The sequence below is a fragment of the Phyllobates terribilis genome, unplaced genomic scaffold, assembly GCF_046119375.1.
Source record: "Phyllobates terribilis strain yellow unplaced genomic scaffold, ASM4611937v1 Scaffold_62__1_contigs__length_8034531, whole genome shotgun sequence".
NCBI lineage: Eukaryota > Metazoa > Chordata > Amphibia > Anura > Dendrobatidae > Phyllobates > Phyllobates terribilis.
The window spans coordinates 143329-158055 of NW_027362822.1; the positions used below are offsets into that span (position 1 = coordinate 143329).

The following is a 14727-nucleotide window of genomic DNA, read 5'->3' on the forward strand; positions in this document are numbered from 1 at the left end:
GGAAGCCCTTTCTGTGCTGCTGAATGTTCTCATATGGTCCCTACAAGACCAGGTCCAGTCTTTCTGACCAAACTTCACTATTATGATCGACAACATTTAATGTGCAGTGAGGACCAAGTGTGAATTTCTGTACAATAACAACAGAGTTTCCCTTTATACTTTTCAATTTCTTTTAAAATTGACTAACTTCTAACAGGATTGCGATAAACTACATAAAAAAACATTACACCTGTGCCATGATATACAGTGGGGGAAATAAGTATTTGATCCCTTGCTGTTTTTGTAAGTTTGCCCACTGACAAAAAGACATGAACAGTCTATAATTTTAAGGTTAGATTAATTTTAACATTGAGAGATAGAATATCCCAAAAAAAATCAAGAAAATCACATTGTATAAATTTCTATATATTTTTTTTTCATTTTGCAGTGAGAAGTATTTGATCCCTCTGGCAAACAACACTTAATACTTGGTGGCAAAACCCTTGTTGGCAAGCACAGCAATCAGACGTTGTTTGTAGTTGATGATGAGGGTTGCGCACATGTCAGGAGGAGTTTTGGTCCACTCCTCTTTGCAGACCATCTTTAAATCATATCATTCAGATTGTGATGCTGTCACTTGGCAACTCTGACCTTCAACTCCCTCCATAAGTTTTCTATGGGATTAAGGTCTGGAGACAGGCTAGACCACTCCATGACCTTAATGTGCTTCTTTTTGAGCCACTCCTTTTGTTGCTTTGGCTTCATGTTTTAGGTCATTGCCTTGCTGGAAGACCCAGCCACGACCCATTTTTAATGTCCTGGCGGAGGGAAGGAGGTTGTCACTCAGGATTTTAAGGTACATGGCTCCATCCATTCTCCCATTGATGCGGTGAAGTAGTCCTGTGCCCTTAGCAGAGAAACACTCCCAAAACCTAATGTTTCCACCTCCATGCTTGACTGTGGGGACGGTGTTCATTGGGTCATAGGCAGAATTTCTCTTCCTCCAAACACGGCGAGTTGAGTTAATGCTCAAATTTTGTCACAGCACCTTCTCCCAATAACTCAGAATCATCCAGGTGTTCAATGGCAAACTTCAGATGGGCCTGCCCATGTGCCTTCTTGAGCAGGGGGGACCTTGCGGGCACTGCAGGATTTTAAACCTTTAAGACGTAATGTGTTACCAATGGTTTTCTTGGTGACTGTGGTCCCAGCTGCCTTGAGATCATTAACAAGATCCCCCCGTGTAGTTTTAGGCTGATCTCTTACCTTCCTCATGAACAAGGATACACCACGAGGTGAGATTTTGCATGGTGCCCCAGATCGATGTCGATTGACAGTCATTTTGTATTTCTTCCATTTTCTTACTATTGCACCAACAGTTGTCTTCTTCTCGCCCAGCGTCTTACTCTTTTTTTTTTATTACTTATGGTTTTGTAGTCCATTCCATCTTTGTGTAGGTCTATGATCTTGTCCCTGACATCCTTAGAAAGCTCTTTGGTCTTGCCCATGTTGTAGAGGTTAGAGTCTGACTGATTAATTGAGTCTGTGGACAGGAGTCTTTTATACAGGTGACTATGTAAGACAGCTGTCTTTAATGCAGGTAACGAGTTGATTAGTAGCGTCTAACTGGTCTGTAGGAGCCAGAACTTATAATGGCTTGTAGGGGTTCAAATACTTATTTCTCACTGCAAAATGCAAAAAAAAATATTTAATTTATATAATGTGATTTTTTGGGGGATATTATATCTCTCAATGTTAAAATTAACCTACCCTTAAAATTATAGACTGTTCATGTCTTTGTTAGTGGACAAACTTACAAAACAGCAAGGGATCAAATACTTATTTCCCCCACTGTATCTCTTTTGGCTGATGGCTGTAATATACATCTATTCACGCCTGCAGGAGATGTGGTGATATGGCTCGAGCCCTGGTTTCATGGATTCACTCCACGTCATAAATTTCATTATGTTTTCAATCCTAAAGAATTCAGATTCCTGCACAATCTCTCCTGAAATGGGGGCACTAATACTTTCTCTACTCTTCTGGTCAGTACTCATAGTAGCTCCAATGGTCCACCATAAATGAGTGCAACTCCATTTAGTGTTGAAGGTCTCCCCTCATACATACGTTCTTGTTGAGGATGTAACATGTTTTTTTCTTCTATGTCTTTTTTTTACACGTTCATTCTGTATGATAGTTTGATTGTGGTGGGATCGGCCGGCCTCACTTATATGAGACTGTATCTCACTGGTAGTCTATAAAAAAAGATCTCCATTGCCTCTTCCAAAAGTCTGATATCTATATTTAAGACTCCTCAGCTCTGCAGTTTTATAACTATATTTCTCTTTAAATGACTAATATTTCCTCTTGAATCGCATCTGATAGAAAATATTCTCCTTTACATTTTTCACTGATGGAGACTATTGAGTTTGATCATTTCAGTAGATGTGTTATTGTCTATACTCAGTTTCAGTAGATGTGTTATTGTCTATACTCAGTTTTCGACTACAGTAGTTATTTCCCCCTAATACTCTGATTTAACCCCTTCCCGCAGATAGTTTTGTGTTCCTAATCAGGGACCATTTTTCAAATCTGACGTGTGTCACTTTACAGTGGGTACGGAAAATATTCACACTCCTTTAAATTTTTCACTCTTTGTTTTATTGCATCCATTTGGTAAATTCTAAAAAGTTTTTTTTTTCTCATTAAAGTCCACTCTGCACCCCATCTTGACTGAAAACCCCCCAGAAATGTAGACATTTTTGTAAATTTATTAAAAAAAGAAAAACTAAAATATCACAGACCAAATGAGAATCATGAGCTCAAAGGAACTACCCAAGGAGCTCAGAGACAGAATTGTGGCAAGGGACAGATCTGGCCAAGGTTACAAAAGAAGTCTTCCAAGACATGGGCTTCCAGCCAAACTGAGCAATCGTGGGAGAAGAGCCTTGGTGAGAGAGGTAAAGAAGAACCCAAATATCACTTTGCCTGAGCTCTAGAGATGCAGTAGGGAGATGGGAGAAAGTTCCACAAAGTCAACTATCACTGCTGCCCTCCAGCAGTCGGGCCTTTATGGCAGAAGGGCCAACGGAAGCCTCTCCTCAGTGCAAGACATATGAAAGCCTGCATATAGTTTGCTCAAAAACACATTAAGGACTCCCAGACTATGAGAAATAAGATTCTCTGGTCTGATGAGATGAAGATAGAACTTTTTGGTGATAATTCTAAGCGGTATGTGTAGAGTAAACCAGGCACTGCTCATCACCTGCCCAATACAATCCCAACAGTGAAACATGGTGGTGGCAGCATCGTGCTGTGTGGATGTTTTTCAGGTACAGGGACAGGACGACTGGTTGCAATTGAAGGAAACATGAATGCGGCCAAGTACAGAGATACCCTGGATGAAAACTTCTTCCAGAGTGCTCTGGACCTCAGACTTGGACGAAGGCTCACCTTCCAAGGAATGTCCACTTATCTGCTTAATTTAAATATTACCCCCGCCCCTGCACGTCACAGGGCCCTGTAGCGTGCAGTCTAAAGCTGAACATCCCTCTTATGCGCAATGTGCATATAGCTGAAGGTGCTTTTTTTTCTCTCCCTGCGCTATTATACTGATTTGCTCTAGTGCGCAATTGCCGGGAGTCACTGTGACTTCCGCTCCAGTGACCTCCGGCGTGCGCAACAATGAGGTTTGGTTCCCACATCCTCTCGGCATCCTGCTATCCGAGAGGAAGGGGGGACCAAACCTCATTGTTGCGCACGCAACTGATCCCACAGTTGGACACTCTGAAGAACTGTTCACTGGTCCATTTCCATATTTGGGCCCCTCGCCTGCTCCGCTTGAAGTGGTGGAAGAGGAGATCCCATGTAGCGATGGCCAAATATTTGAACAGACACGGCCACAGGAAGGCGACGCTGGCAATTTGTCACAAGAGGTGGACGATGACGAGACACAATTGCCACGAAGTAAGGAGGAGGACCGTGGTGCGGAAGTGGAAGAAGAGGAGGAGGTGGTGGATGATCTAGTAACTGGCCCAACGTGGCAGGAGGACACGCAGAGCGAGGCCAGCAGCACACAGGGGGAGGGAGGTAGAGTACCCCAACAGGCAGGAAGAAGCAGTGTGGTGGCCGCAGACAGAAGGCGGGCAACGGTTCCCTGTAACACCAACACGAGGGACGTAACTAGTACAACCGGTAGGTCTTCCAGAGTCTGGAATTTTTTTAAAGACTCTGCTGATAACCCCAAAAAGGCCATTTGTACCACCTGCCAGGCCAGCATCAGCAGGGGTGACAAAACTACCAGCCTGACCACCACCAGCATGATCAGGCACATGTCAGCAAAGCACCCGACTTTGTGGGTCGAAACCCAGGGTCCACGACCAGTGTCAGCGGGTGTCACCACTGCTTCTTCCGCTGTTGTGCGTGTAAGAGAACTGCCTGTTGTGCGTACAAGGCAATCCCCTGTCCATACTGCATGCAAAGATGCCCCCTCCTCTCAGTCTTCACTTGTTATGGCAGTTTCTCAAGAAACAGCATCAACGTCCACGTCCCACCGCAGCGTTCAATTGTCCATATCCCAGACCTTTGAATGAAAGCGCAAATTCGCAGCCAATGCCCCACAGGCCACAGTCCTAAATTCGCACATTTCACGACTACTTGCGTTGGAAATGCTGCCTTTTAGGCTAGTCGAGACGGAATCCTTCCGCAACCTTATGGCGGTGGCCGTCTCTCAGTACTCGGTCCCCAGCTGACACTATTTTGCCCGGTGTGCCATCCCCGCACTACACAAGCAAGTGTCCCAAAACATCTGCCGTGCCCTCAACAATGCAGTTACTGGGAGAGTCCACCTGACAACTGACACGTGGACAAGTGCTTGTGGCCAGGGACGGTACATCTCCCTGATGACACACTGGGTAAACATAGTGGAAGCCGGGACCCATTTGGACCTTGGGACGGAACACATCCTCCCCACACCGAGGATTGCGGGCCCTATGTCAGTCAGAGTTGCCCCCACAGTGTACAGTTCATGCGCATCATCCTCCTCCTCATGTTCAGCCTCCATCTCAGATATCACCACATCAGTTACAAGCTGGAAGCACTGCAGTACTGCCTCAGCCAAGCGGCAACAGGCTGTGCTGAAACTCATAAGCTTAGGTGATAAACCTCACACTGCTTGTGAGTTGTGGACAGCTGTGAAAGAGCAGGCAGCTCTGTGGCTGAGACCGCTGAACCTACATCCAGGCATGGTCGTGTGTGACAATGGCCGTAACCTGGTGGCAGCTTTGAGGCGAGATCACACACGTACCATGCCTGGCTCATGTGCTTAACCTCGTGGTTCAGCGGTTTCTTAAATCGTACCCCGAGTTGCCAGATCTGCTCGTCAAAGTACGCCGCCTGTCAGCTCATTTTTGGAAGTCGGCTACAGCTTCCGCCGCCCTTGCTGTGTTGCTGCAGCGTTTGCAGCTTCTGGCACACCGACTGGTGTGTGATGTCCCCACATGTTGGAACTCTACCCTCCACATGTTGCAAAGGATTTGTGAGCAGAAGAGAGCAGTTGTGGAGTACCAGCTGCAACAAGGCCGTCGATATTCAGGTTCAGACTCTACACATAAGACCTCAGGAGTGGACCTGGATGTCTGACATATGTACCATCCTGGCAAACTTTGAGGAGTCCACCAAAATGGTGAGTGGCGATGACGCCATCATTAGCGTCAGCATCCCACTTGTCTGTCTTTTGCAATGCTCTCTGCAGAAAATTAAAGAGGAGGCATTGCAGCCAGAGTATGATGAGATGGATCAAGAAGCCGTAGCAGGCGATTACACACACCCCAGCCTCATCTCATCCCAACGTGCATTTAGGGACAATGAGGGAGTGGAGGAGGAGGAGGAAGAACAGGAGCTGGTGTCATGCGCTGTAGACAATAGTACCTGTACAACTGTCATACCGTTGGTTCAGCGTGGGTGGCCAGAGGACAGGGGGGAGGAGGAGAGCATGGTCAGTCGTCATCTTGGTGAGGATACGGAAGTCTTGCCCATTGCCAGTCTGGCACGCATTGCTGACTTTATGTTACGCTGCCTTAACCGTGACCCTCGCTTTGTCAAAATGTTGGGTGATAGTCATTACTGGTTGGTGACACTTTTAGACCCCCCCTACAAGGAGAACTTTCACTCTCTTATTCCTGAGGTGGAGAGGTCTACAAAAATGGGGCAGTACCAGAAGGCCCTTGCTGCAGAACTCTTAAAAAATTCCCATCTGAACACACTAGCAGCAGAGGTCACAGTTCGTTGCCCAACCAAGGCGTACAGATGAGAGAGACGCAACTCCAATCCACCAGAGGCAGGGGAACACTGTCAACATTCTGGGACAGTTTTCTGAGACCCGCCCAGCTTACAGGCCCTGAGGCGCGGGGTACTCTCACAAGGAGTGGAAAGTTTCAAAAGATGGTGAGGGAGTACCTTTCCAACTGTACCAGCATCCTCCGTGATTCCTCTGTGCCTTTTAATTATTGGGTATCCAAGCTGGACACTTGGAATGAACTCGCTCTGTACGCCTTGGAGGTCCTGGCCTGCCCTGCCGCTAGCGTGTTATCGGAGCGTGTTTTTAGTGCTGCTGGGGGAATTATAACTGATAAGCGCACTCGCCTGTCAACTGACAATGCTGACAAGCTGACCCTTATCAAAAAGGGCTGGATTGGGCCAGACTTCTCATCACCACCAAATGACAGCAGAGTAACATAAAGTCAAATCCACTGTGTTATTTCGGGAGGTGTATTCCCATGCACCGCTTCACACCCACACATGGGTATACGCTTCCTCATTTCGGCTGTTTTTTGCTCTTCTACTTATCCTCAGCCTCCACCACCACTATACCACCAGGGTGACCGTGGTACGTGTTGCCAGCATTGCAAGTTCCTCCGTCCTAATTTTTGGCAGCTTTTGCTTGGAAGGCATAGGCAAAGACTATGGGAGACCCACTCCCCAATAATGGGAATAATGTTTTTAATATGCTGTACTGCATGGCACTCGTAAGGGGCATTGCAAGTTCCTCCGTCCTAATTTTTGGCAGCCTTTGCTTGGAAGGCATAGGCAAAGACTATGTGAGACCCACTCCCCAATAATGGGAATAATGTTTTTAATATGCTGTACTGCATGGCACTCGTAAGGGGCATTGCAAGTTCCTCCGTCCTAATTTTTGGCAGCTTTTGCTTGGAAGGCATAGGCAAAGACTATGGGAGAGCCACTTCCCAATAATGGGAATAATGTTTTTAATATGCTGTACTGCATGGCTCTTGTAAGGGGCATTGCAAGTTCCTCTGTCCTAATTTTTGGCAGCTTTTGCTTGGAAGGCATAGGCAAAGACTATGGGAGACCCACTCCCCAATAATGGGAATAATGTTTTTAATATGCTGTAGTGATGAGCGAGCATGCTCACCACTGCTCGGTACTCGCCCGAGCATCTCAGTACTCGAGATGCTCGGAGCTCGCCGAGTACTTTCGAGATGCTCGGGCGGGAGCTTGTGTCCCCGTCCTGCATTTTGGCGCTATTTAGAGCACCAATCATGCAGGGATTGTCTGCCACTCACTGTAATGTCACAGCCATGGTGGTTGTGGCATTATAGTGATTGCCCAAATCGATGGGAACAGTGCTCACAGTGAAACATGAAAAGCCGGCAATTCAGCAGCGGCATACACCGGTACCAGACAATTTAGAACAGAAAGAATAGAGCATCACACATAGATTAGATAGATAGAAACATGTCAGTCACATATATAATAAGTACAGTGACAGTGTTGGTTACTGTACTTGTCATTTAGTGTTAAAATAAAGGATTTATTAAAAAAAAAAATTGGCGTGGGGTTCCCCGTAATTTTACTCTCTAGCGGAGGTTAAGCAGACGGCTGGAGCAGATGTTTGAAGCCTGGGTAGGGGGTAATACCCACGGAGCTTCCCAGGCTACTAATATCAGCCCCCAGCTGAATACCTAGCCTTTACTAGCTATTAAAATGGGGGACCCCCAAAAAAATGACGTGGGGTCCCCCCTATTTTAATAGCTAGCAAAGGCTAGGCAGACAGCTGGGGGCTGATATTAATAGCCCAGGAAGGGTGCCATGAATATTGGCCCTCTCCCAGGCTAGAAACACCAGCCGTCAGCCGCCCCAGAAATGGCGCATCCATAGGATGCGCCAATTCTGGCACTTAGCCTCGCTCTTCCCACTGCCCTGTAGCGGTGGCAGTGGGGTAATAGGGTTGAGGTTGATGTCAGCTTATAATGCCAGTTGACATCAAGCCCAGGTTAGTAATGGAGAGGCGTCTATAAGACACCCCCATTATTAACCCCATAGTCAAAGTTAAAAAAAACCCACAAACACTCAGAATAAAGTCCTTTAATTGAAATAAAGACACAATTCTTTAATGTTCTAAATTAAACTCTACTTACCGTCACGCCCATTCCAGCTGAAGCCAACGATCTCCTGCAATAAAAGTAAAATAATAAACCAACCTCATCCTTACCTTTCCATGGTTCCCAGGACAGTTTCAGCTCTGCTACATTGACATGACAGGCTGCATCGGAGCAGAACGCTGAAATCCAGCTTGCCATGCTGCAGACACTGAGAAGCTCCTCAGTGAAGCTCCTCAGTGTCTGGCTGTGACGGCATCCAGATGAGCCGAGTTCATGTCCAATGAACTCAGCTCACCTCATGCACGTCGTCACTGACAGCGTGGGAGAATTCTCCTGCGCATGCGGTGCCGGCAAATGACGTCACCGCTTGAGCAGGAGAATTCTCTCACACTGGGACGGCACTGAGATGGCAGGCTGAATGGTAGCAGCACGCTGCCATCCAGCGTGCCATCCTTCAGAGACACTGAGGAGCGCAGGCAATGTCTCTGAAGGATGACAAGCTGGATGGCAGCGTTCTGCTACCATCCAGCCTGCCATCTCAATGCCATCCCAGTGTGGGAGAATTCTCCTGCTCAAGCGGTGATGTCATTTGCCTGCCATGTTCCCCAATGATAATCCGCTGCGGATTATTATTGCGGAAAAAAACGCAGCACTACCAATTATTTTGCGGAAGCTCTGCGTTTTCGCCGCCATTGACTTTCATTGGAACGCATGGATTACGCATCACTGTATATGTAGATGCGCATTCCATGCATTCCAATGTGCAGATGGTACCCAGGTGTGGAGGAGAGGAGACTCTCCTCCGGACCCGGGTACCATAGAACCTGTAAAAAAAATAAAAAATAAATGTTATACTTATCTTCTGATGGCCCCCGGTGCGCTTGTACTCCCATGCCGGCAGCTAGCGATGGACTGAAGGACCTGCGCTGACGTCATAGTCATGTGACGGGTCACGCGATGCTGACGTCGGCAGGTTCTTCAGTGTACCACGATCTGCCGACGGCCAGGACGCAGCGAAGCAAGACACCGGGGGCCATCGGAAGGTAAGTATAGATTTTTTTTTTCTACCATGCGTTTTTTAAGCGTTTCTGCACTTCTGTTTGGGCACTTTTTAGGCTTTCTACAGACTGCCGGGGGTGCCGCCGCAAAAATGCTCGGGTCTCCCATAGACTAACATTAGGCTCGTTGCTCGGGTCGAGCACCCGAGTATCACGGTGAGCTCGGCCCGAGCTTCGAGCACCCGAGCATTTTAGTGCTCGCTCAACACTAATAGGGACCAGTTTCTTCTCTAATTTGGAGAAAAACGTTGTAACTTGATTATTTGTGCCGCTAGTGAGAAGTTGAAGTTCTATTTTTACTTTTTCCAACTCTATGGCTACTTCATTATATTCTTTTTCGTTCTGCTTAAGGATTACATCCATCAGATTTTTTGTGTAGTTTAAGTGTATTTTTTTCCCAAGATAACACAAAGTTCTTATTTTTGGAAAATTGAAACACCTCTTTGAAGACTCAGAGCGCCCTAGGGACTCGTTCACGTTCCTGATTAGATTTAAGGGAATTAATCTTCCAAAATAGGCGGTATCTCTTTTTCCGCTAAATGAGTAATTCTTCTTTCCCGAGACTGGATACTGATGACCTGTAACTCATAGTTTAGGTTGCAGTCCATAAAAAACGCATCTGTGTCTACACATAGTGCCCAGATGGTGCTCCAGGAGACCCACACCGTAAATTAAGTGGGTTCTTCTCACTATAGTAATGCCAAATACATGGATGATAAATGTGGTTTGGGCGCACTGCAAGGCTCGGAAGAGAGGGGGAGATCTGACTTTGGGAGAGCGGATATTGCTGGATTGGTTTATGGAAGCCATATTTCTTTACAAGAGCCTTTCAGCCACTAGTAATGTGGAAATCTCTGTTTTTCCACTGACTGATGATGGACCTAAGTGAGGACTTGTTTATTGCGAGATGTGTAGAAGTTTTTATTGGTATTATTTTCATCTACATAACATTGTTTGGCTTTTTATTCCATATTTGGGAGGCAGAATGAACAAATAGTTGAACACAATGCTCCACTGGTTCATCCTATGAGGTTTTCTATTAGACTGTGAACTGTCATTGTCTTAGTGAACAATTCAATATTTTTACATAACTTCCCATTTGTACTGACAGTGTAAGAAGAAATGTTCAAAAACATAAATTTCATGGATATTTTGTTCAAAAATAATAATTGGTTTTATTCTTAGCAGATGACTGTACCCGGAGATCAGAGGGACAGCTGACATCTTCAATTTTTAAATCAGACGATCTTGAGATCCCACAGGATACAATTGAAGTGAATGCCATTACTCCAGATATGCCATCATCCCTTCACAGCAAAGATCTGTCATCTGATCCTATGAAACAGGTCCTGTCTTCTGATTCATTACTGACTACTCATGGAAATCTAAGTCACAAAATAAGCATTAAAAAACAAACTGCTCCTAATGCAAAGAAGCCATTTTCCTGTTCAGAATGTGGGAAATGTTTTAACCAAAATTGGATCCTTGTTAATCACCAGAGAATTCACACAGGGGAGAAGCTTTGTTCATGTTCAGAATGTGGGAAATGTTATAACCAGAAATCAGATCTTATTAATCACCAGAGAATTCACACAGGGGAGAAGCCTTTTTCATGCTCAGAATGTGGGAAATGTTTTGTACAGAAATCACAGCTTATCGCACATCAGAAAACTCATACAGGGGAGAAGCCTTTTTCATGTTCAGAATGTGAAAAATGTTTTAAACATAAATCAGATTGTGTTAATCACCAGAGAATTCACACAGGGGAGAAGCCTTTTTCATGTTCAGAATGTGGGAAATGTTTTAACCGCAAATCAGTTCTTGTTAATCACCAGAGAACTCACAGATTGGAGAAGCCTTTTTCATGTTCAGAATGTGGGAAATGTTTTGTAGAGAAATCACACCTTAATACACATCAGAGAATTCACACAGGGGAGAAGCCTTTTTCATGTTCAGAATGTGGGAAATGTTTTATACAGAAATCACAGCTTATCGCACACCAGAGAATTCACACAGGGGAGAAACCTTTTTCATGTTCAGAATGTGGGAAATGTTTTAACCAGAAATCAGATTTTGCTAAGCACCAGAGAACCCACACAGGAGAGAAGCCTTTTTCATGTTCAGAATGTGGAAAATGTTTTAACCAGAAATCAGATCTTGTTAGTCACCAGAGATCTCACACAGGGGAGAAGCCCTTTTTATGTTCAGATTGTGGAAAATGTTTTGTGCAGAAATCACACCTTGTTAGACACCAGACACTTCACACAGGGGAGAAGCCATTTTCATGTTCTTAATGTGGGAAATATTTTATGAGGAAATCAGCTGTTAATAAACATCAGAAAAGTCACACAATGAAGGAGCCTTTTTCCTGTTCAGAAAGTGGGAATTGTTTAACCATAAATTGATTTTTGTTATACACCAAATAACTCACTCAGGGGAAAAGCCTTTTTCATGTTACTTCATGTGGTGATCACGCCCACACACAAGCGGTGCGGGCCGATCGCCGCGTCTTTTTATGTGACATCTGTCAGTCATAAAAAACTGATATGGATCTGGTATCGCTGTAATCGCACCAAGCCGAAGAATAAAGTCTCTTATTCAATTATACCGCACGAGGAACGGCATAAAAAATAAACTCTAGGGTTGTGCTAGGGTTAGGGTTGTGCTAGGGTTAGGGTTGGGCTAGGGTTAGGGTTGGGTTAGTGTTAGGCTAGGGTTACGGTTGGGCTAGGGTTAGGGTTGGGTTAGGGTTGGGATAGACTAGGGTTAGGGTTGGGCTAGGGTTGTGTTAGGGTTCGGCCAAGGTTAGGCTAGGGTTATGGTTGGGTTAGGGTTGTGTTAGGGTTGGGCTAGGTTTATGGTTGGGCTAGGGTTAGGGTTGGGGTTGGGATTTTTTCAACAGTAAAGAAAAAAAATGACGACGATATGGTGACTAGTGTTAAGTGCTCTCTACTTGAGTTTGCATCGGGAGCTCGGGTATGCACTGAGAATAGTGGGTGCTCGAGTGACATGCTTGAGTCTCCGCCTCATATGTTTTGCAGCTGTTATACAGCAAAAAAAAACTTGCGGGGATTGCCAGCCATGCACGAGCGATCCCCGCATGTTTATTTTTGGGTGTCTAATAACCGCGAAACATGTGGGCGGGGACTCGAGCATGTTCCTTGTGCACCCGCGATACATGGTGCATGCCTGAGTACCCGATGCAAACTCAAGTAGCGAGCACTTGCGATCAAGAGTAATGACCACTTATTCAATATGATGACCTAATGTTATCACATTCTGTGTCGTACCTCTGGGTTTAAAATGTTCACTATACCCCTTAATAAAATCCTTGAGGGGTCTAGTTTCCAAAATGGGGTCACTTCTTGGGGATTTCCACTATTTAGGCGCATCAGGGGCTCTCCAAAAGCAACATGACGTCCGCTAATTATTCAAGAAAATTTTATATTCAAAAATTCAAATGGCTCCTTCCCTTCCGAACTCTGCCGTGTGCCCTAACAGTGTATTTTCCCCACATATAGGGTGTAGGCTTACCCAGGAGAAATTGCACAAGAAATTGCATGGTGCAATTTCTCTTATTATTCTTATGAAAATGCAAAATTGGAGGCTGAAAAGCATTTTTGTTGGAAAAATGTTAAAATTTTATTTTTACGGCTCAATGTTCTAAACTTCTATGAAACACCTGGGGGTTCAAGGTGATCACCACACATCTAGATAAGTTCCCTGAGGGGGTTTAGTTTCCAAAATGGGGTCACTTGTGGGGGGTTTCCACTGTTTAGGCACATTAGGGGCTCCCCAAGCACAACATGGCATCCGCTAATTGTTCAAGCAAATTTTACATTCAAAAAGTCAAATGGCGCTCCTTCGTTTCCGAACCCTGCCGTGCGCCCAAACAGTGGTTTTCCTCCATATATGGGGTATCGGCGTTCTCAGAATGAATTACACAACACATTTTGTGGTCCATTTTTTCCTGATACCCTTGCGAAAATAAAAAAATTGGGTCTAAAGTAACATTTTTGTGAAAAAATTAAATGTTAATTTTTTCTTCCACATTACAAAAATTCCTGTGAAGCACCTGAAGGGTTAATAAACTTATTGAATGTAGTTTTGAGCACCTTGAGGGGTGCAGTTTTTAGAATGGTGTCACTTTTCAGTATTTTCTGTCATAAAGGCCCCTCAAAGTTACTTCAAATGTGACATGGTTCCTAAAAAAATGGTTTTGTAAATTTTGTTGTAAAAATGAGAAATCGCTCGTCAACTTTTAACCCTTATAACTTCCTAACAAAAAAAATTTTGGTTCTAAAATTGAATGTTGTTAAGCCCCAGCAAAAACACACAGGGTAGAAGAATTTTTCCTCTTCAGAATGTGGAAAATATCTTAACCAGAAATCAGATCATGTTATACACCGGAGAATTCAAACAGGGAAGAAGCCTTTTTCATGTTCAGAATGTGGGAAATGTTTTATCCAAAAATCGCATCTTGATAGCCACCAGAGAACCCACACAGGGAAGAAGCCTTTTTCTTGTTAAGAATGTGGGAAATATTTTAGCCATCAATTAGCTTTTGTTAAGCACCAGATAACCCACGCAGGGGAAAAAACCTTTTCCTGTTCAGAATGTGGGAAATGTTATGTGAAGAAATCATCTCTTCTTAATCACCAGAGAATTCACACAGGGGAGAAGCCTCTTTCATGATCAGAATGTGAGAAAAAAAAATTTAATCAATAAACTTTATTGAACACCAAATAACATAGTTTACAGCAGAATAATTATTTTACATGTCATCATACAGTACATGTACAGGAATTGTACCTATATAAACCAATTGCTCATTCAATGTCATTCAAATAAAGACCATATAGTTCTCCCGTTCCCAACCCAGAAATAACATCCACCCTCCCCACCCTCTCTGACTGTGTGCATTACAGTAAAACCATGCCCATACTCAAGTAGGTGTTACTCAAGTACATCAACCTACTACCCAGACCGGTGATGATCATAATTGATAGGATCAGTAAATTAAATAAGACATCTCTAGCCAGCTCTTCCGAAACCACAGCTGTGCACCTAATCCAGTCTCCCCATACTTTACCCAATGTACCAATCATCCCCTCTTTATATAAACCTTTTTTTCCATTAAATAATAGAGTTGAGAGCTTGGACCACTTCTTCTACATAGGGTTGTCTGGTTGCCAGCTAGTGTTTGGCAATGGATGGATCTTCTAGTCTAGCAGAGGATTTTAGCAATAGCTAACTGTACCTGGGGAGATCCTCCCACCTCCCCGGTT

General features: G+C 44.5%; 1 protein-coding gene across 1 annotated transcript in view; it reads left to right on the forward strand.

Moving 5' to 3' along the window:
* Window positions 1-12109, forward strand: part of LOC141192501 (uncharacterized) — a 21762-nt gene extending 9653 nt beyond the window's left edge. The window contains exon 4 of the mRNA XM_073662028.1: window positions 10628-12109. Within this exon, the coding sequence (XP_073518129.1) occupies window positions 10628-11733 (1106 nt within the window). The 3' untranslated portion in view covers window positions 11734-12109. The remainder of the gene's footprint in view (window positions 1-10627) is intronic.
* The last annotated feature ends 2618 nt before the right edge of the window (window positions 12110-14727 follow it).